This window comes from Dipodomys merriami, unplaced genomic scaffold, assembly GCF_024711535.1.
Source record: "Dipodomys merriami isolate MVZ:Mamm:240054 unplaced genomic scaffold, mDipMer1.0.p SCAF_20, whole genome shotgun sequence".
Taxonomy (NCBI): domain Eukaryota; kingdom Metazoa; phylum Chordata; class Mammalia; order Rodentia; family Heteromyidae; genus Dipodomys; species Dipodomys merriami.
The window spans coordinates 32,117,447-32,139,453 of NW_027203382.1; the positions used below are offsets into that span (position 1 = coordinate 32,117,447).

Below are 22,007 nucleotides of genomic sequence, written 5' to 3' on the forward strand. Positions count from 1 at the left end.
CATATAGATGCTCTGTGATTATTATATATATTATATATAATATATGTATATATAATATATATGTTATATATGTTATATATTATATATATTCTCACTGCTTCATTTCAGAGCAATAAGGCATACACACACACACACACACACACACACACACACACACACATACACACACACACGAAAAATTAGGATTACATGTAGAAAATTCAGAAAATAAATCTCAAAGCCTATGAAAAAAGTTACCAATTTGTATCAATGAGAAGGCAAGGTTTTAAGACAAATTTACTATAGAAAATTCAATGTATTTCTATGTACTAGCTGTAAACAACTGTAAGTTCAAATAAAAGTATTTATAATAACATCAAATAACATAAAATACCTAGGGATATATTTAAAATAGGTGAAATATGTGTAGGTAGCAATATAACACAGCTGAAATTAAAAAGGCATAAATGGAGAGATAAACCCAATATTGTCATCATATCATTTTCCCTCCATTAATCTGCAGACTCAACACAATAGCAAAATTCTAGCAGGAATATTTGTAGAAATTTCCAAACTGCTTGTCGTTGATGATTTAGAACAGCTAAGACAATTTGAAAAGCAGGCAAAGTTGGAGGATGTTTTGATTGGAGTAGTTGATTTCAAGATTAATTATAAAGGTAAATTAATGAAGATAGTATGGTGCTGGTATAAATATAGCTATACAGAGAAATACCTCAGTCAATGTTCAGAAATGGATCCAATTTTTGCACTGGAGATTGAACTTAGGGCCTGGGTGCTGTCCCTTATTTTATTTTATTTGCTCAAGGTTGGCTCTCCACCCACAGTTTTTGGTGGCCAATTGCTTTTTTGATGGCTAATTGCTTTATTTTGATGGTTAATTGAAGACGAAAATTTCAGACTTTACTGCTCTGGCTGGGATGAACTGCTACCTCAGCCTCTCTGAATAGCATAACAGGTGTGAGCCAAAGGAGACAGGCTCAACTGGGTCTTAATACAGATGTGAAGTAATTCAATAGAGCAAAGGATAGTCCTTTTTCTTTTCAAGAGTAGTGCTAGGACAATTGGGTAACTATTCATATGTAAAAATAACAAGGACAATGACAACAACAAAAAGCTTGGATCCTTACCTCATTACTTTTATAAAAAACTACTATAATTTCATCACAAGCCTAGAAGAAAACAGGAAATCTTTACGTTTTAGGACTAGATAAAGCTTTCTTATAAAAGAAATCTTTGGAAACTGGAATCCATTAAAATTAAAATTGCATGCTCTTTGAAAGTACTATTAACAAAATGAAGGGCAAGCCACAAACCAAAAATATTTGTAAAACATAGATAAAGGAATGGTATCTAAAATATATATATATAAGGATGACTTTCAAGGCAATAACAACATGACAGCCCAATTCTATATGAGGAAAGTAAAAAAAAAAGACAAACTAATTTTAATAATGGTCAAAAGTCTGAATGGAAACCTCAGGAAGGAATGGGAAATTAGCACATGAAAAGATGTCCAACATCACTCATCATTAAAGAAATGCAAATTAAAACCACAACTGTAATGCCAATATACATTCTAGCTAAAGTTAAAAGACTGGAAATACAAAGAAGTGGCAAGGATTTAAAACAACTAGAGCTGTCTAAGTTGGTGGGGGGAATGCCACTGGGAAAGTAGCTTAGTGGTTTCTTATAACAGATGGCTCTCATATGACATAGAAATCCTACTTCTAGATATTTATCCAACAGAACGAGTGCTTCTAACAAATTTCTTCATATCAGTTTAAAGAGGAAAATAATAAAAATAATTGATAAATAAACATGTTACAGTAAATTTATAATGTAATACAATCATTAAAGAAGGAAGGTGAAAGAAGCCAGACATATTCTATACAGTACTATTCAGATGAAATCCTAGAGGCATCAGAGTATACCAAGAAAAAGAGAGTAGGGTAGTGGTGGCCAGGTCTCTAACTGGAGACAATCTGAAAGGGGACTTTTGGGGGATGATAGAAATGTGCTATGTTCTGACTATTCTGCTGGTTACCTACCTGTATACTTCAGTCAAATCTCATCATCTGCATTGGTGGAAGTTTTTTGGATAGAAAGCATATTACCATAAAGGACATTTTTAAGAGACACATTATTTTACTTCTCCACAATGAACGAATAGCAAAGTAATTCAAATGGTTAAAGCAACATTGGGTATAATTCTCATTCATCTGCAATCGGTACTGTGTAATATTTTTATTTGTTATATCATTATTTTGCTTTCTTAAGGCATTTTACAAAAATTCAAATATTTTCTAAATTAATAAATAGATAAATTAATACCTTATGGCAAAAATTCTCACAAAATGTGTTTAGTTTTTCAATGAGGCAGAAAAAAATCAGAAAAATTAACCTCATATGTACATATTAAGTCAATTTCATAGATGGTTATAAAACAATTTATCTAATAGTTATATGATACTTAATGACTGGGATGCATTCTGAGATGCACTGTTAAGGCAATGCCATCATCATTCCATATTACACAGTAGATGTACAACCCTGGAATGCAAATATGGGTTAATAATTTGACTCGATGTAATCAAGAGATGCAGTAAGCAGTAAATGCACAAGGCTGCTTGCTACTGACTTGAGTTACAGCTCTTGAGTTACTGACTTGAGTTCTGGCTTTTTGGTGGTTAACTGGAGATAAGAATCTCACAAACTTCCCTGCTTGGGCTGGCTTTAAACTACCATCCTCAGATCTCAGCCTTCTGAGGCACTTGCTTTACAGGAGTGAACCACCAACACCCAGCACAAACATTTTTTAATAAGTAGAAGGAATATACCCTAAAACAGCAATAGAAAGTATAGAATAATCACAACCTATATCATTAGCCTAGTTATCAAGTCCTATGTACTGTACATAGCTCAGTGTCCCAGTATTTTTATATTGGCAGCACAAAGACAGATTTATTTATGCCCACATCACCACAAACCATGACTAACTTGTGCAACTGTTTTCCTAAGTGTTAGGAATTTTTTAGTTCCATTTTAACTTTGTGGAAGTACTGAGGCACATGCCATCTTTTGTTGCCTGAAGTGCTATGTGGCACAAGAAAGTATCATTATATTTATTCTAGATCTGTAGTATCCAATGGAAATGTAATGAAGCCACAAGCAGAATTATAATTTTTCTAGTGATTATAATAAAAGTATAAAAAGAACTGAAAATTAATTATGAGAATTTAAGCTGATATATAAAAAATTATCATTTCAATATGTAATCTAAGTTACCAGTGAGGGAGTTCATACTTTTTGGCTTTAATTCTTCAAAATCTTGTTTATCAGCTGGGTGCTGGGGGCTCATACCTGTAATACTACTAAGGAGGCCAAGATCTGAGGAGTGAGGTTTGAAGCCAGCCCAGATAGAAAAGCCTATGAGACTCTTCTTCCTAATTAACTACCAAAAAGCTAGAATGGAGCTGTGGCTCAAATAGTAGAGTGCTAGTGTTGAACAACAACAACAACAACAAACAAAACTCATGTTAGTTCCCAGGCTGAGTTCCAGCCCAGGATGGGCACACAGATACACACACAATCTTGTTTATCATGCCCATAACTCAGTTTAATATAGACCATTTCAATTGCATTAAAATCACTGGTGGAGCTTCAGAATGTACCTATGGTTGGGTCTACCCCTCAGGCCTTGCAAATTTCGAAGTGATGACTAAATTGCAGGGGTTTGACAGTCGAGTGATAAAGGAGCCATCAGGAAAGGTATCTTAGAAAAATAATCTTAAACAACAAATTGAATATTGACACTTACTAGATACAAGAATTCTTCCGAGGAGAAGGAGATGTAACAAAGGCCATTATGGGAAGTAGGTTTGTATGTAGAAGAATTTAGTCTTTAAGGATCATGGTGAGATGGGATTACTGTGAAGGCAAAGCATAGGCCAGGCAGGGCCCCACATGCCATGCAAAGGACTTTATCCTGTAGGAAATGAGACACCATTAAAGAACTTTATAAAAGGGATTGACACATGATCATGCTTATGTTTAAGAAAAGCCACACACAGAACAAATTGGCAGGATCTGAGATTAGCAACAAGACCTGTTGGCAGCCAGTTAGCAGGTTGTTAAAATAGCCTAACAGAAATACTGTGGCTAAAATGGTCATGGTAGGACATAAGGGTCTGACTAGAGTTTGCAAGAGAAAAGTAAGAAGAATATCTTTTGAAGCAATTTCAGAATTTTGCGATCTAAATTCAGTTTTGTTTACTCAGAAAAATATAAAAAAGACTAAATCCTTATTAATGAATTATGTGTTTCTCAAAATATTTCTAGATATCTATACAAAGAAATAATTCTCAAATAATCATTTTTAGGTCTTAGATTTCATCTTCAAGAAATCTTATCCAATTTTTAACTTGCAGAATAAAACAATAATTCCACTGAATAATCATTTAATAATTTCAATATTTCCTAAGGTTCCTAAATTTTTTTAAAAATCATATTTAAAAATATGAATAAAGCCAGGCACTGGTGGCTCACGCCTTTAACCCTAGGTACTCAGGAAGCTGAGATGTGAGGATCACAGTTCAAAACCAGCTCAAGCAGGACAATCTGTGAGACTCATATCTGCAATTAACCACCAGAAAACCAGAAGTGCATCTGTGGCTTAAAGTGGTAGAGCACAAGCCTTGAGCAAAAGAGCGCAGGGAAAGTGCCCAGGCCCTGAGTTCGAGCTCCAAGACACTGCCCCCCCAAGTATAGTATGAATGAAAATACAGCTGATCTATATGGTATTATATGCTCTAAACAAAGATTTCACAAATTTCCCCAAACAGTATGCCCTTGACCACATTACAGACACTGGATTACAAAATTAAACTGTTTTCTAACTCAGGATTTCTATTGCACATAGGTTATTTCTATGGAATCACATCTTTAGATGACTGCTACACTCTTGTTACAGAAATGAAACTATGTCTTCTCCCACTCCCTCATCAGAGTCATCTTACCATTCACCTCACTGCTCTGAATGTTTCTGTAATTCATCAGCACACCAAATTTTGGTACTAAAAATACTGCCTAGTAGTTATGAATATTGCATAAATATGACATACAATCATTAATACTTGTTACATATTACTTACAAGATGCTTATTTCAGATGAATCAGTCTGTTATACCCAGCACAGGCTAGCTCCTTCAAAATTCATAGGAAGTGTCTTAAAATTTCTATGGGCTCACCAAGGTGTCACTAGACATTTATTTTAACTCAGTGGCACATGTGATATTACTCTGGTGTTTCAGACTCTATGCCATTGTGTTACATTAATATATATATATATATATATATATATACATATATATATGATCACAACACTTCTGATTCCAGACCCACCAGTGAATTACAAGACTCTGCTCTACCCTTTAACCTGGAGACTAAGATTACTTCCAATGTAAGACTTACATTAATAGAATAAAAGGTTTCTAAAAGGCTCACAATTGCTCCAGAAGAGCAAGATAAAGATGAAACAAGAATTAATAATGATGTATCTTGCCTAGCCAGAACTGACAAGGATCATACCAAATGTGTAAGATTAAAAGACTAGAGATTTTGACTAGATCTTTTCTGATTTGATAGAACTGAACTGATCATGCAATATAGAAGGTGGCTGACTGATAATGTTCAGGATGAGGATTAGCCTTTGGAGGATAATGTTTATATGCATCTCTCCAAAATTATTTTCTGAATAAAAAATATGTGCAATGTCAGATTTCTTTCTACATCAAGAAGAAGCCAGTAGGGAATGTTTCTGCCTGATGTTTTCTTGCCATCTAGACGATCACCATTGTGCTAGGTGAGCTGAAACTCTATACTGTATAACATTTATGAAAGTGAAATTTTCCTTGAGCTGAAACTCTATACTGTATAACATTTATGAAAGTGAAATTTTCCTTGTTCTGTTAAAACTAGTGAAATGGTATAGATAACAGATTACAGACATGATGTTTTATTTGGCTTAGTCTTTTAGCTTATTTAAAATGATGTTTATATAAAGATCACAAATAAAAGCTTAATTATTAACTGAAAACCAGAAGACACGTGTTCTTATCCAAGAACTCAACCATTGTTAGACAGATGCCACTTGCAAGGGACAAGTGTTACTTCCAGCACTGAGGTACAGCTACATTAGCAGGAGTGTAGGCACACAGGCAAATATGGAAACTGTAAGAAAGCTGTTAGCCTACATTGGTGCTTGGATGATATGCACGCATACCACCCTCCTCATCCTTTATGTTACCAACAGCTATTTATCTGATGGAACAGTGTTGACAGAACTTGAACTGGTGCCAACCCAAATGATGTGAAACAAGGTGGAAGAGTGCTTGCTGGAGGGAATGTTTCCTTTTTAGGAAGCAGAAGTAAGATGTTACATAGAAACATGGTTGGAACAGACTAGCACAGGTTTTAAAAAGCAACGGATCAAAGAAAGTCAAATAGATGGTCAATGGATACAAGAAGGTACTCAAATACTCATAGGAAAAGTATGTTTCAGGGAAAGGATAAATGATCATCTAAATATGTATATTAGCATCTCAGGTGAGTTTTAGTTGGTATAAGATGCTGCTAGTCTTCTTTTATCAGGCAAAAGCAGTGAAGACTAAAATAATAAATTCTAATCTGCTGAGAGGCCAGAGTACTTACAATGCCATCAAAACCCACACCCAACCTAGAATGTGAATATAAAAAGCAGACTAAAGTCAATCTGCTTGTTTAATTGCAGGAAAGAAGTAACACCTGATGCCGTTAATGGCATATGGAAACAGTTTCATTAATAAACCTCTTTCTTACTCAACAGAGATGTATTCCAGTCCCACAACAGAAGCCAAGGGTTTTCACCTCTCCTGTTCTCTCCTCTCATGTTAGTACTTGGGAACGGACACTGTGTTTCTTTCACTGGACAGTGAATGCAAATGCTCACCACTCTCTTGTCAAGCTTTGTGAATGTAAATAACCAATTGGTTATCCATGATGCAGTAACTGATGTCCCACATCCACAAAATCCAAAAATGTGTTCTAAATGTCAAATAGGAAATAAAAGACTAAATAAATTCTGTATCGTTTTAGTGTTATATGTTTTATTATATGAATTGTATAATGTATACACACTTAGGATAGTGTTTATGGGTACATATAAAAAAGCTAATATATGAACAATTCAGCATACTTTCTGTAAGTAATTTCTTCTAGATAAAAGAGTTTACAAATGTCCTTTTCTCTTCCTATCACCTAACCAAATACCATTATGAATACCATTATGTTAAAAAAGCAAATCATGACCTTTCTTGACTGGCTTAAGATAAACTTATTTAGTAGTTAGGTTATTCTGACCATGGCTTTGCTTGAATAGCCACTTAAGGAAGTAACTTCTGGTTGAGAAGAGAAGGGGATGATGTGGGTGAAATATGGAGCAATCTGATGGCAAAAGAACATATTTTACATTCCACTCTGTAAAAAGATACACAAAGGCTGTAAATGAGATATATGTAACTAATTTATCAAATATTATAAAAAACTTTTATCCAAGATATAAAAAAGCCCCAGAATCCTAAAAATGCAGTACGAAAAAATTCAAATGACAGACAAAAAGTTTAACAAAAAATAAAAAAAAATGAAGTGATTTGCAATCACTATTCTACAGGGTAAGGATTTTTTTCTTTATATAAAACATTATGCAGTGTTTTATCACATAAGATGTTGACTATTACTGCATGCAAAAAGGACTATACTTGTTGTCAGGTGATTTCGGTCCTATCAGCTAGGTTGTTGCTTTTAGGGAAAAATCAGTTAACTTATCTGAGTCATGCTTTCATTGTGTAAAATACCACTTGTCCTACTTTCCTTATAGGCTCTTGCCTGGGAGAAATGAAGGGAAGGCCCAAAGAGGGGGTTGGGTGGGGAGATGGAGGAGATGCAAGTATAGGCTTTTGTTAGGTATAGTTTGGCGGTCTAAGCAACACTTCTAACTTCCTTTTATGCTAACAAAATCATATATGTTTTAGACAACCAAGTGCTCATCAGCCAATGAGAAATGACTGTGTAAAGTCACTTTACTTCATCATTCACCTTATTCATTTTCCAATTTGCTTTGCAGAAGGCCTGATATTGTTATGGGTATTAGGAAAACAATGATAAAAATTCTAATAGGGAAAGCAGAAAACAAGTGAGTAAAGCATAGAACATAGCAGAAAGTGGTAAGAGAAAAAAGAAGTAGGGAAGGGCACCTGGGCTGCTAGACAGGGCACTCAAGGGCTCAATGAGATGAGACCTGGGAGGTAAGGAATGAGCCATGCAGTTCCTCTATCCAGAGGTTAAGAAAAATTCACAGCATAGTCATGGTCCTGAGACAGGCCTCATGACATGGGTTCAGATCAACAGATGCTGCTCAGGGTAGAACAGAAGCAACTGAGAGCAAAGTATAAGGAAATAAGACCAGAACGGTAAAGAGGGGAGAAAGGACAGATTATGAGAAACATAGAAGTAGATACATGTAGAACCTTTGATTTTTATGAAGCCCATTAATGAGTTAAAAAAGTGACTAGATCTGAATTAGAATTAAATTCCTAAAAAGAGCCCATTGTGCTATTATGTTGACAATAGCCTTCTCAAGAATACTGGCAGAAAAAACAAAGAGATCATTTAGGAGGTAAGTACACTAATCTTAGAGAGGAGAGAACTATCTCTAACCAGTTGTTAATGGAGTTAAGTGCTCAGCTTCTATATCCTGGATTTGCTGATCAACCAGATTATGTGAAGGGGAAAAGAAAAACATAGTCAATAATGACTGTAAAATGGAGAGAAAGGATGATTTCAGGAGGTACAGATTTGGAAGATAAGCTAGGTTGCTTAGTTTGGGGCACATTAAATTTGAGGTGCCGCTTTGTTAAAGATTAGCATATAGATAGTATGTAAGTTCTTGAAAGTGAAAAATACTGTCAAAGAATTAAATGTGTCCAGTGTAAGAGAGAAGAAAGTAGAGGCCAAGTAATAAAGGTGTTTCAAAAAGTAAGGTAAACAGTATAGATTCTGAGTAACAGATTACTTAAGAAGAGGCTAGGCATTTGTCTTGGCATGAAAAGTCTAACTGGGGTAAATTTAAGAGGTAAAGCCTGGAGAAGAAGTGGAAATAGTAAGTAGATATATTCTTTCAAGGAGTTTTTCAAAAAGGGGAACAGAGATAAAGGATACTAGAAATAATGTGAAGCCAAGAAATTAAATTTTTTTGGTGGTACATGGATTTGAACTCAGGGCCTCATACTTGGTAGGCAAGAGTTCTGCCATGTATACCACAATCTCAGGCCAAAAAATACATTTTTTTTCATGGAGAAAATAGTGCAAGTTTTCATGCTGATGGCAAATAAAATAATAAAGAGAGAAACCTGATGCAGTGGAGAATGGAGAGTGATACTTGCAAGTAGGTGGAGGGGGGTAGCGGGTGCAGGATGTAAGGCCCATGTTTAAGAGTTGGCCTAGGACTACAGAGCACTCAGGTGGTTACAGGAGAGCTAGCAAGCAAATGGCACAGGTGTAGGTGAGTTGGCAGTTGTAGTAACAAGATTTTCCCTCTGGTTGCTCACAGTTAGGAAATGTCACTCCTTCCCAGGGATGAGTCTAAGTCATATGATTATCCCACACTGTGTTCTGGCCAATGGCAAGTCTGTCAGGCTTTTTGCAGAGTTACTTCCTTATATTAAATACTAAAGGAAGGCCCAAAGGAGCAGGCCTTTGGCTTCTACCTTTCTTTCTACTTTGGATGTTGCTCCATCATGATGTAATGTGTGGAAATGCAGGACATCTTATGACTAGAAGAGAAAATCTGTGTCAGGAATTTAGTAATCATATGTAATATAAAAGGTTCATGAAGACAGAGATCTTTGTCTCCTTATGTATTCAAAGTGTCTAAAAAAGAGACTGGCACATAGTACTCATTGAATAAATGAACTATCACTGAAGTGTGCCATGCTTCCAGACTCACAATATAGTGATATGCATCAGCTGGGAAGGAAATAATCCTATTCTTATGCTAGAAGTACAGTAAAACACAGGTAGCAAACGTACAGGAGCCCTTTACTTTGAACTAAAATATACTTCACTGAATACTTGACACTGTTTTGATGATGATTTTTAAACTACACTATTCCCTATCGGTATTTTTTGTTAACTTCTCTAATTTCTTTAGAAAATGGAATTGAACATAAATATATTTCATAAATCCTTAGTAAGATACACATAAGACCATGCTGTGGACTAACATGTTTTATTCATTAACTTCATTTTCCCCCTTGTCTCCATTTTTTTTGACCTAGAAGTACAATCATACTGATGAAACATTTTACCACAGCTATCACCAGTTTTTATTGAAAAGCATGCAAGATGCCCTGTTTTAAACATTTAATAGCTTCAATGTCTGCTTTTTTCCTTTAGAAGAGTTATATTTCTGTGACCCATGCCAGCATACTCCCCTCACCCCTTTCATTTTAGCAGATACCATTATCTTTCTCTTCTGGAAGAATTTTTGTATACCTGAGTACAATGAACTCCTTCACCACACAACAGAAGAGAAAGTATTTATAATTTTATTATATAAGCACACATGTGGCATTATATGCACAGACATACAATTAAAGCTGAAATGTCCAAAGTCTGGACTAAAACCATATTTACACTGCTAAAGGCAAGAAAAATTATTTAGTCTACAGTAATGAGTAAGTAGCAGCAAAACAAATATTTGGTTGACTGTGGAAAGCCAATGTTTTCATTACTTGTTATAAGCATAAAAGCTAAAAACAGGCTGACCCAGCACATTCTGCCAGCAAAGAATACATGTATTCATCAACCTTTTGGCGACTATAACTCTGACTCCTAATTTATTGATTTTTACATGCAGTGAGGGCATAATCAATTTTGTACTCAATATATTAGATATTATGCACACATATGTAGATGCTTTCATATTATCCATTAAAAAAAAACTGAATGTGTCTAAGTGCTAGTGGTTCATGCTTGTAATCCTAGCTACTCAGGAGGCTGAGATCTAAGTATTGCAGTTCAAAGCCAGCCTGGGCAGTTATTTCCAATTAACTACCAAAAAACTGGAAGTGGCACCTTGGCTTAAGTGGTAGAGCACTTGCCTTAAGCAGAAGAGCTCAGGGACAGTGCCCAGGCCCAGAGTTCAAATCCCATAACTGACACATACACATACACACAACAAAAAACAAAAAACAAAAAAACCTTGAATGCAAATTCTTTGTTAGATTAAAATAGAACATTTCCTGTCCTGAAAAGTATTTTAATCTTAGACAATATATTCAATATACTAAGAAACTTATTAATGACCCACCTTGTCTATACATATAAATAGTTTATTTGATAATCTGCAAAATGGTTATAATGTGCTGGATTATAAGAAGCTTATAAGATGATTTACATGCATTTAAATATCTTATATCTAGTATATGTAGTCACTCCTGTTCCTGTTTTACAGATAAAGAAGCTAAGGCTCAGAAATGACATGCTTAACATAATGACTTTACAACTTTGGCGGGGGAGGGGGGAGTTGGGAGTGGGGGAGAAGGGGGAAGTAGGGGGGTAGGAGATGGGAAAGGGATAGGAAGGGGAAACAAAGGAAGAGGCAATAATGCTTGATAAGAAATGTACTCATTACCTTGCCCATGTAATTGTAACCCTTCTGTACAGTATTTTCATAATTAAAAAAAAAAGAAGAAATTACATGCTTAAAATTGCTGATCCCCAAATCAGAGTCCTCAACAACAGGAACCCTGAAATCATTCTATGAGCAAAGCAGAGGGAAAAATGCCCCACAGTAGTAATTAACATTTAGTAACTTAATTCCCATTTGAAATAAAGTACAAATATCCATTATGCCTACTTTAAAACAAAAACAAAAACAAAAACAGTCCTGGGGCTTGAACTCAGGGCCTGGGCACTGTTCCTGAACTTCTCTTGCTCAAGGTACTCTACCACTTGAGCCACAGTGCCACTTCCAGCTTTTTCTGTTTATGTGGTGCTGGGGAATTGAAATCAGGGCTTCATGCATGTAGGCAAACACTCTACCACTAAGCCACATCCCTAGCCCCATATGCCTATTTTTATGCACATGTATTCAGAGAATACAAAAGAGCTGGGAATTAATGGCATTTCTATGAGTGAAAATAAAAGTTTATTTATTTACTTATTTATTTTTTGCTGTTCCTGGGGCTTTAACTCAGGGCCTGGACACAGTCCTGATCTTCTTTTGCTCAAGGCTATCACTCTACCACTTGAGCCACAGTGCCACTTCCGGCTTTTACTGAGTGGTTTATTGCAGATAAGTGTCTCACAGACTGTCTGGCTCAGGCTGACTTTGAACCACGATCCTGGGATTTCAGCCTCCTGAGTTGCTAGGACTATAGATGTGAGCCACCACGCCTAGCAATAAGGTATTTGCCTTTTTGTTTATGTGGGGAGGAACAGTACTGGGGACAGAACTTAGGACTGCATGTCTGCTAGCCAGGTGTTATGTACTTGAGCCACTCCATCAGTACCTTTACACATTGGTTATTCCAAGACAGAGTCTTGTTTTATGTTCATGTAGTCCTGGACTGTGATCTTACTATTTGTGATTCCCTTTGTTGTTGGGATGACAGACACGTGCCACTGCCCAGTCATTGTTGTTTCCCAGAAGCTTGATGCCTAGCCATCAATTGAGTTGGAGTCTCACAAACATTTAAGACCAAATGACCTCAAAGCATTATCCCTTGATTTCTACCTCCTAAATAACTAGAATTACAGGTTTGAGCCACCATGTCCAGCTTCCTGTGTCCTTGCAATGCATTTCCATTATTTTTTGAGTAGTTTATTATTTTCTGATTTAGAAAGATATCCTAGGTTTTTATTATACTTTCCAAGTCCAGAAATCACCTTTTTTGGCTAAGAAACTCTGGTTACTTTAAATGGAAAACAGTAGATTTTAGAAAACAAGATTTGGAAGTTGCTACTGCTTCTAGATTTTCTCAATAACCAGAGCAAGGAGATATCCTCTTAGTAATTGTAGTTCCACACCAGAGTCAGTCCTGTCCTCTCTGTCCATGTTCATAACTGTTCTCAGCAGTAAAATGTTTTTTACTCCTTTGCTTCTTATTTTATTCAGGCAAATGTATTTATTAAAAAATCAATCATATGCTGGATGCTGTAATCCTAGTTACATAGGAGGTTGAGATTTGATGAGTGCAGTTCAAAACCAACCAGGGCAGGTATGTCCATGAGACTCTTATCTCCAGCTAATCATAAAAAGACAAAAATAGAGCTGTGGCTCATATGGTAAAGTGTTAGCCTTGAGCATAGAAGCTCAGGGACAGGCTGGGAAGGTGGCTTAGTGGTAGAGCGCTTGCCTTACATGTATGAGGTCCTGGGTTCGATTCCTCAGCACCACAAAAGCAGAAAAAGCTGGAAGTGGCGTTGTGGCTCAAGTGGTAGAGCATTAGTGTGGAGCTGAAGAGCTGAGGAACAGTGCCCAGGCCCAAAGTTCTGGACCCACGACCGGTAAAAAAAGAAAAAAAGCTCAGGGACAGTGCCCAGGTCCCGAGTTCAAGCCCCAGGACAGGCAAAGAGGTAACAGCTAGGAAGACCCATACCAAATAAAACATAAAATATTATTTTGATACACAGAATAATTAATATAAATAAATTATAGCCCATGATATCAGGTTCCATGAGTTTTTACTAACAGGGTAGGTAAATGGGGAGGGGGAAGGGAAAGCTCTTGTTTTCTAGGGAGTGGCTCTTATACTCAAAGTACTGAGCCTGTTAGGGAAGGTTTCTATTGCTCTCATTCCCTAAATATCATCATATACATAAAATGGTTTATCTACAGTACTTCAGAACCTCACAATGTCAAGGTCAGATTTGTTTACAGTACTTTCCTCAGAGAATACTGTCAAATCACTGTGTCAGAGTTTGAATTGACTTTGTCTTTCTTTCACTCCCTCAACAATGTAATGTTAATCATTTGATACAGGATTAGGTTTGTTTCCATTTTTGTTTGATTTGGTTTCTTTCTTCTGCTGAGGCTTGTTGACTTAATTTTTTAAGCATATAATTGGTGAAAGTATTTCCAAAGTTAAAACTATCCCCAAAGATAAACTCAGGAGACATTACTACTCACCAGTTAGTGAGTCTAGTTCCTTATGCTACCCCATTGTTAATAACCAATGTCATTTTTTTCTGATTTGTCTTTCCTAAGTTTCTTCCTGAAAAAGTAAGTGGTGTGTATATGTCTGTGTATGTGAGAGAGAGAGAGAGAGAGAGAGAGAGAGAGAGAGAGAGACAGAGAGACAGAGAGACAGAGACAGAGACAGAGAGACAGAGAGAGATTGTTTTGGACTTCGTATCTTTCACTTAATTTCAAAGAACACGAAGTTTAAATCCTAACATGCTTTTTCCCAGACAGCTTGGGAAGGAAGTGGTAAATTACTGCTTTTATTTGAAGCCTACCACTAATAATCCCCTTTCAGTACTAGCTGCCTGGCAACACACAGACTGCTAAAAGAAAACAAGCGAACAAACAAAAAGCTTTCAGAATTGTCATTACCAAATATTATGTTATATATTTTTAACTGTTTCTTTTTTTGTCATAGAAGAATAAGAATGTGTTTCAGAAAAGCATTAGAGATTTCTACCTTGGAAGCCTCAAGAGGCAGTGATGGGAAGAAAACCAATCAAGTTCCTCAAGGGAGTAAGTTTGAGGCATGAGAAAAGGCAGTGAGTACTAGTGATTTTTGCCCTACCAGTCCCGCTTCCTTTTATTAAGTGCTCTTACTGGAGCTTTAACTCAGAGCCTCTTACTCTTGCTTGGCTTTTCTGCTCGAGTGGGGCTCTACTACCTCAGCTACATGTCCACTTCGGGCTTTTGCTGGTTTAATGGAGCTAAGAGTTTTACTGATTGTCTGCCCAGGCTAACTTTGAACCATAATCTTCAGATCTTAAGCCTTCTGAGTAGCTGGATTACAAACAGGAGCCACCAGGCCTGGCTGACTTGATTTTTAGGAACAATTTCAAGATGGTTTGAATGTCAGTGATATAGTCGCTAGGCAATGACCGGCAGTTGTCAAGGAGGGATATGAAACTACTGTTCACAGAAGTAAGTTCTGTAGTGGAAGGCAGAGTTCAGAAGGGAGCAAGGTTTAAAAAGTTTGCTTTGAGGTCAGAAAGAGATGAATGGGTGTAGACACAGGGGAAAAAGCAGCTGTGGGGAGATTCTGGCAAAAGAACAAGGAGAAGAGAAAGTTGTTGAGGATTCTGGAAAGGGACTGTGCAGTTAGTTTTGAAAATAAGTGGGGTCACTTTGTCCTGAAACAAAAGACAGGCTGGAGAAATGTGTGGGGACACAGAAATCCAGTGTTTCAGAGGAATGAAGATGAGGAAGCCCATTTTTCCATGAACTATCTAACAAGGCAATCATGAGGTCATGTATAAGGATTAGTACAGGAGGCTGGGTTGGCACTGGAAAGTAAGAGCCTTGGGAAATATCTGGCCAGAGAGGCCAGGCACACTACAAACACTACAACATGACAGTCTATGTTGGAATTTCATTGGCTGTGAGATTTTAATAATGTAGAGTACATTTATCTACAGTAAAATTGGTGATGTTGATGACAAGTAATGATGTTGATTGGTGATGTTGATTTTTCTCTATTTAAGTGGAACACTTGCTGGATTTTTAAAATGATGTTAGCCATTCTAAAAGTGTTGCCATCCTCCTATTATTTAGCAAAGAATTTTAAGCTTGTCCATAAAGTCATGAACAATTTGTCAAACTCAACTGAAAACAAAGCTTATAAAAGATACAGTGTTTGTTCAATCTGAATTAGAAATAATGTATATTTGTGATTACATATACCCATTCTATTTTCATGTTATTTTAAATTAGTTCTAATGTCAGCAATCTACAAAATTGTATCTCTTATCACATTAACGTGGTAGGAGAAATTAAATTTTGATTTTCAATGAACATTGCTGTCACATACTAAAACTTGCCATTCTTGGAACTAGTTTCTAGAGACACTCTTGAGTTTTAGAACAAATCAAAGGAACCTAACGTTTCATAGCGGCTAATTCCAGCTCAGGCACAGAGATTTTAAAAAGTAAGGGAGTAAAAGCTCAAAGACATTTTTTAGAGTAACTCTAAGAAAAACATAGTGTAATATGTTTTGAAATCTGAATCCTAATAATTTCCTTCTCAACACTAATCTTACAGAACAAAATTTAAAAACAAACAACTGACAACTAATAGAACTGCCATTATCTATCTTGTGATTATACATTTACTTCTTTACTAATTGGCCCTATTTACTTGATATCCAATTAGAAAATAAACCTGATAGGTTAGATATTTTATCAGTTGGTTCTATGATTTATTCTCAATGCCTTGAAAACTGCTTAGGATGAAGGGACACAACCAATATGGACTACTTAACAGAAAATCTAATATAGAGTCCTAATTAGAATTAAAATTTGCACGGTGTATTATTAAGAATTGGATATGTTTGGTTTGATCTCTAGCACATGATCCAAGTAATACATGTGCTGTGTGTGCTCATCAGGGACTATGACCTGAACCACGATTCAAAATGAGTTAGGCCAATCTAACAATTTTCTTGGGTTCATAGAAAAAGGAACAAGATGGTAGGTCATTATTAAATATCTAAGATATCCTAGGTCAAGACTTTGCAAAATTCTTCTTTGTTGTTGTTATGGTTCTGGTGTTTTGAACTTTTGGGCCTTGCCCTGGCTAGACAGTATTTACCACTGAGCCATGTTCCCAGTCCTTTTTTGTTACTTTAGATTATATTTCAGATAAGAGCTCATATTTTTTTCTTGGAGACTAGCCTAAGACTGTAATCGTCCTACCAATTCCTACATGAATGTTGGCATCACAGGTATGTAACATGAGAGGGGGTCTTGCTAACATTTTATCTGGGCTGATCTCCAACTGTGGACCTTCTAATCTCTGCCTCTTCAGTAGCTGTGATTACAAGTATGAACTACTGTGCTTCAACTAAAATTTTTTTATTAAAGTTTTTAGGTTAAATTTCATCTTGAATAAGATAAGTACGTTTAAAGTTTAAAAAAATGTATCTTTATTTGAAATTAGATTTAAGTTAATGAAATCAGTATTTCATTGAGTATATGATATAGATTGATATAGAATGTTAAAAGGAAGAATATCTTAAGTAGCATAAGATGTTCACTGAGATTGTTAGGTGTTGGAAGCTTGGAGATAGAAATGAATACTGATGAATCATCTTTGAAAGGTATTAGGAAGTATACTTTTTTGGGACTTTGGATAGAATCTAAAGGAGTTTGGGAAAGTTTCACAGGTGATGAAAGTATCTGAGCTAAGATATAAAGAACAAAAATTCCACAGGTAAAATGATGGAAGCTGTTTAGGCTAAAACTCTGTCCAAGTAACATGACACAGGTAAAAAGAGTAAGGCATAGTCAAGAGCCCATCAAGATTGTGAAACACATAGAATCTATATGGGGAAAAATGGAGGAAAGGACCTATCACCAGAACTCTAAATGTTTGAGAGAGAAAAGGATGGGTACACATTTAAGGTGTTGCTTACTTTATCTGACACAGTCCTCTCAATCATCATGTAAAGTTGGTATCTCCACGATGGTGGACATCATCTCTCCCTGTACTTCAGGGTCCATGTGAGTTTTGTAGTGCTGCCTTATCGCTAGCACATGACTCCACACTGGCCAATGGGAGCTTTTTGTACATGATGGAATCCAAATAATATGATTTTTTTTTTGAGATTTCTGGGACAAAAGCAAAAATTCTTCTCCCTAGGATTCAAATCTGAGAAGAGCAAGAATATGCTATGTTCAAACCCATGGAGGGGTAGGACTGTCCCCAGGAGGACACAAACAAGGAAGTATATGAAGGAGTTTGGATGGGGAAAGCAGAATGATAAGATGGAGAGGAGAAAAGAAAATCTAGTTCTTCTTGACATCATTTCACAATCTTTTGGTCCATAATGCTAAGTACAAATTTTTGTGAGAGATGTCATGTGTACAAACAAAGTTTTGTGTGTAAGTGTAAAAACAGCATAGGAAAGACAATGAATGAAAAAAAAAATTTTAAGCTGGGCGCTGGTGGCTCACACCAGGAGAGGCTGAGATCTGAGAATTGCGGTTCAAAGCCAGGCTAAGTAGGAAAGTCCATGAGACTCTTATCTCCAATTAACCACCAGAAAACTGGAGGTGGTGCTGTGGCTCAAGTGGTAGAGCACTAGCCTTGAGCTGAAGAGCTCAGGAACAGTGCCCAGGCCCAGAGTTCAAGCCCCATGAACACCACCACCAAAAAAACAAAAAAACCCCAAAAAACCCAAAAGCAAAAAACAAAAGCAGTTTTAGTTGGTTGATTCTGCAACATTCCCTGAGCACTATGCTAAGGGATTTACATGAAATTTCTACAGATGCCAAAGCTGGGACACAACTAATACATGAGCTGTGTGTGCTCATCAGGGACTCTGACTTGAACAGCCATTCAACATGAGTTGGGCCAGGCTGGGAAGGTGACTCAGTGGTAGAGTGCTGAGGCCCTGGGTTTGATTCCTCAGCACCACATAAGCAGAAAAAGCCAGAAGTGGTGCTGTGGCTCAGTGGTAGAGCACTTGCCTTGAGCTAAAAAGCTGAGGGACAGCGCCCAGGCCCAGAGTTCAGGCATCACAACTGACAAAAAAAAAAAAAAAAAAAAAAAAAAATTAGTTGGGCCAGTCTAACAGTTTTCTTGGGTTCATGGTAAAAAGGAGCAAGATGGTAGCAAGAATGAGGACATTCAAATTTGGAATGGTCATTTTAAACCAGGTGCTATACAAAATTCTAAAGGATTATATAAAAGAAGAAGACTCAGTAGAAAGGAGAGTATGGGGGGTAGATGTAGAAGTCAGGAGAAAATTAGCTGAAATTAGATGAAAAAAAAGCCAACTGAAAGTTGAAATTAGGTTTACTTCAATGAAATCAGTATTTCACTAAGTATAAAATACAGATTGATGCTGGAGGTTCATACAAGGAGTAGATGTTTACTTAGGTGTCTAGGTAAGTAGTTTTTAAAATGCATGTTTGAAGCTTGAAACTAGAAATTAAGACTGATGAATCATAGTTATGAGAAATTTTGGGAGTTTAACCTGCACTTTTCATTCTATATAACCCTCTACAGTTTAGTTCCTATCTGAGACTTAGAGATTCCATTATATGCTTACAAGCATCTCTCCTTTACTTACATGAATATAAGCATAAAATCAGTACAGAGTAAAACAATACATCATCAGTGAGCTATCAAAAGGACCATACATTAGTTCTTTGCAAGATAAACAGGTTCAGAAAGTGAAGGAAACTTCCAAAAAGAATAAGATGAAACTGGGAGTAAAAATCTCAGGCTTTGTATCCTAACTGTACATTGTGAGACTAAGTAAACTAAAAATACCAAAGACAGGAAACCAATTAGGAAGTAACTACAGTATTTTTACAAGGGATTCTGGGGAAGGGCAAAATAGGGGGAGGAAGAACAAATATTATATTCAATATATATTATGTAAGTATTGAACTAAGTAGCTTGAGTAGAGATGCAATGAGGAAAGATGGAGAAAAATGGAGGCACATTTATCAAGAAGCACTGTACTCATAATTTGACTTGTAGAATTGAAACCTTTTTGTACAACTCTCAAAAAAATAAAAATAAATCAGATGAGATACTGAGAGATACAGCTAGAGCAATGGATGAAGTAACTCATGACAAAACAGTAAAAATGTAAAAGACTACAGATGGAGGAACAGATGAGCGGTAGTAAATAAGTAAAAGTCAATTTTGAAGATGTTATCAGTCTGGGTGCGCAATTCATGCCTGTAATATGAGTTTATTCAGGAGGCTGAGATAGGAGGTTCACAGTCCAGGTCAGCTTGGCAAAAAATGAGATTTTATTTGAAAAATAATTAACACAAAAAGGGCTAAGAGTATGACTTAAGTGGTAGAGCCCCATCTGCTAAGTGCAAGGCCATGAGTTAAAATTCTACTACTACCAAAGGGAGAAAATATATGAAAATGTTTTGACTTTGCTGATTGTATGAACAGTAATGATATTTATAATTGCAGTGGGGATTTAAACTGGCAATTGTTATTATGGGAGAAGAAAATGCACTTAATTTTAGTCACTATTAGTTTTAATCTTCATATAAGAATTAAATGTTACGTTTAATTCGAGTTCTCTTTTCAAATTGACTCTACAGTGACAAATTTACTGGGTCCTAATGACAAAAAAAAAACAACAAAAATCAGCTATTAAGTCTAAATAAAAGGCATGCACACATTCACATAACCATATACAAACATTCACAACCAAAACATTTATATCTTTAATGGGTATAAGAATGCTTTACATTGACAGGGAAAATACATGGAAATAACATAATAAAAATGACTTGAATTTATGCCCCGGATTTCTCTATGGAACTTAAAATCCTCAAGCAGACATTATCTCATTGTTTTAAGAACTGCTATGAAACAATCTGACATTTATAAAACACCATTCATTCTTATAGTCTTAAAGGCTAGAGAAGGCCTGGGAGAATGATATCTTCATATCTACGGAGGGAGGCAGGGACAGAGGGTGCAGGGGGGATAGAGCTGTGGTAGATGTTCTATACAATGGAGAGAGAACTCCACTTTAAAGAGAGCTAGTGGGAGACACTGTTAACCTGGAAGCCATCAGTAAAGAAGAACAGAAATGATCCAAACTAAGATTATATTATACCTGTCAAATCTAGGAAATTGTTGAACACTAATTGGTCTTAAGTATACAGTTTTTATTAATTTTACAAAGGAGGAAAAAATAAATAGAAGTCTTATTTAGCTTATAATTTAAGTTAACTTAAAAGATAAAAGTATTCAAAAAACAAAAAGATTCAAAACTAAATATATTTATGGTATGCAAAATGGTGTTTTGAAGTATGTATACATTGGGGAATGACTATTAAAATCTATTATATATATATATACATATTTATTTGAGATTTTTAAAGTATGTAACACTGTTAACTATCTATAGTCACTGCACTGTAGACTAGATCTCCAGATTATTCTTCAAGTGAAATCATGGATCATTAAATCGCCATCTCAATCCCACCCATCCTCTGTCCTGGTAATCATTACTCTGCTGTCTGAACAACTTCTTCATCTTTAGTGCTTTCTGTGAGGGTAGTGGCTTATTTTCTGTCATCCCATCAGGAATGCTAAATTGTTGATTTAACATCTTTGGGGGGGATTATATATTTTTTAAAGACTCCTCTTTCCTCCTTACATTCCCTTTAAGACTGGGACTATGTTGCTGAAAGAAATTTACCTTAAAAAATAAAATAAATGCTGGGTGCAGGTGGCTCAAATCTATAATTCTAGTTACTCAGGAGGCTGAGACATGAGGACAGTGGTTCAAAACTAGCCTGGGCAAGGAAGTCCCTAAGACTCTTAACTCCAATTAAGCACAAACATATAAAGCTTAGTTTTAAACTTATGGTCTGTTTAAGGTTATGCAGAGAAACAGAACCAAAAGGTATGTGTATGTATGTATATGTGGAGCTTTATTACAAGCAATTGGCTTTAATGATTAAAGAGGTTGAGAAGTCTCAAGATCTGCGGTCAGCATCCTACAGCCCCATGAGAGTAGATGATAGTTCCCTTCTGAGTCCAAAGGTCTGAAATCCAGGACAGCTGACACATTTAAGTTACAGTCAGCAGGCTTAAGGCTCAAGAAGAGTCCATGATTCAGTTGATGTATGAAGGTAGGGAAAAAAAAAACTTAGGCCCAACTCAAGGCAGTCAGTATGAGTTTCTCCCTATGTTAGGAAGGTTATCTTTTCAATTTTATTCAGATCTTCAACTAGTT

At 36.1% G+C, this 22,007-nt stretch overlaps 1 protein-coding gene across 2 annotated transcripts in view; it reads right to left on the reverse strand.

The window, feature by feature from the left end:
- Cwc27 (CWC27 spliceosome associated cyclophilin) overlaps nt 1–22,007 on the reverse strand; it is a 192,606-nt gene that overhangs the window by 54,695 nt on the left and 115,904 nt on the right. The window contains exon 12 of one of the 2 annotated variants that reach the window (XM_070031388.1): nt 3,906–3,985. The exons of the other annotated variant lie outside the window; for it this stretch is intronic. Coding sequence (XP_069887489.1) covers nt 3,981–3,985 — 5 coding nt within the window. The 3' untranslated portion in view covers nt 3,906–3,980. Of the gene's footprint in view, nt 1–3,905; nt 3,986–22,007 lie in introns of those variants that run through there. 2 annotated transcript variants of the gene reach the window in all.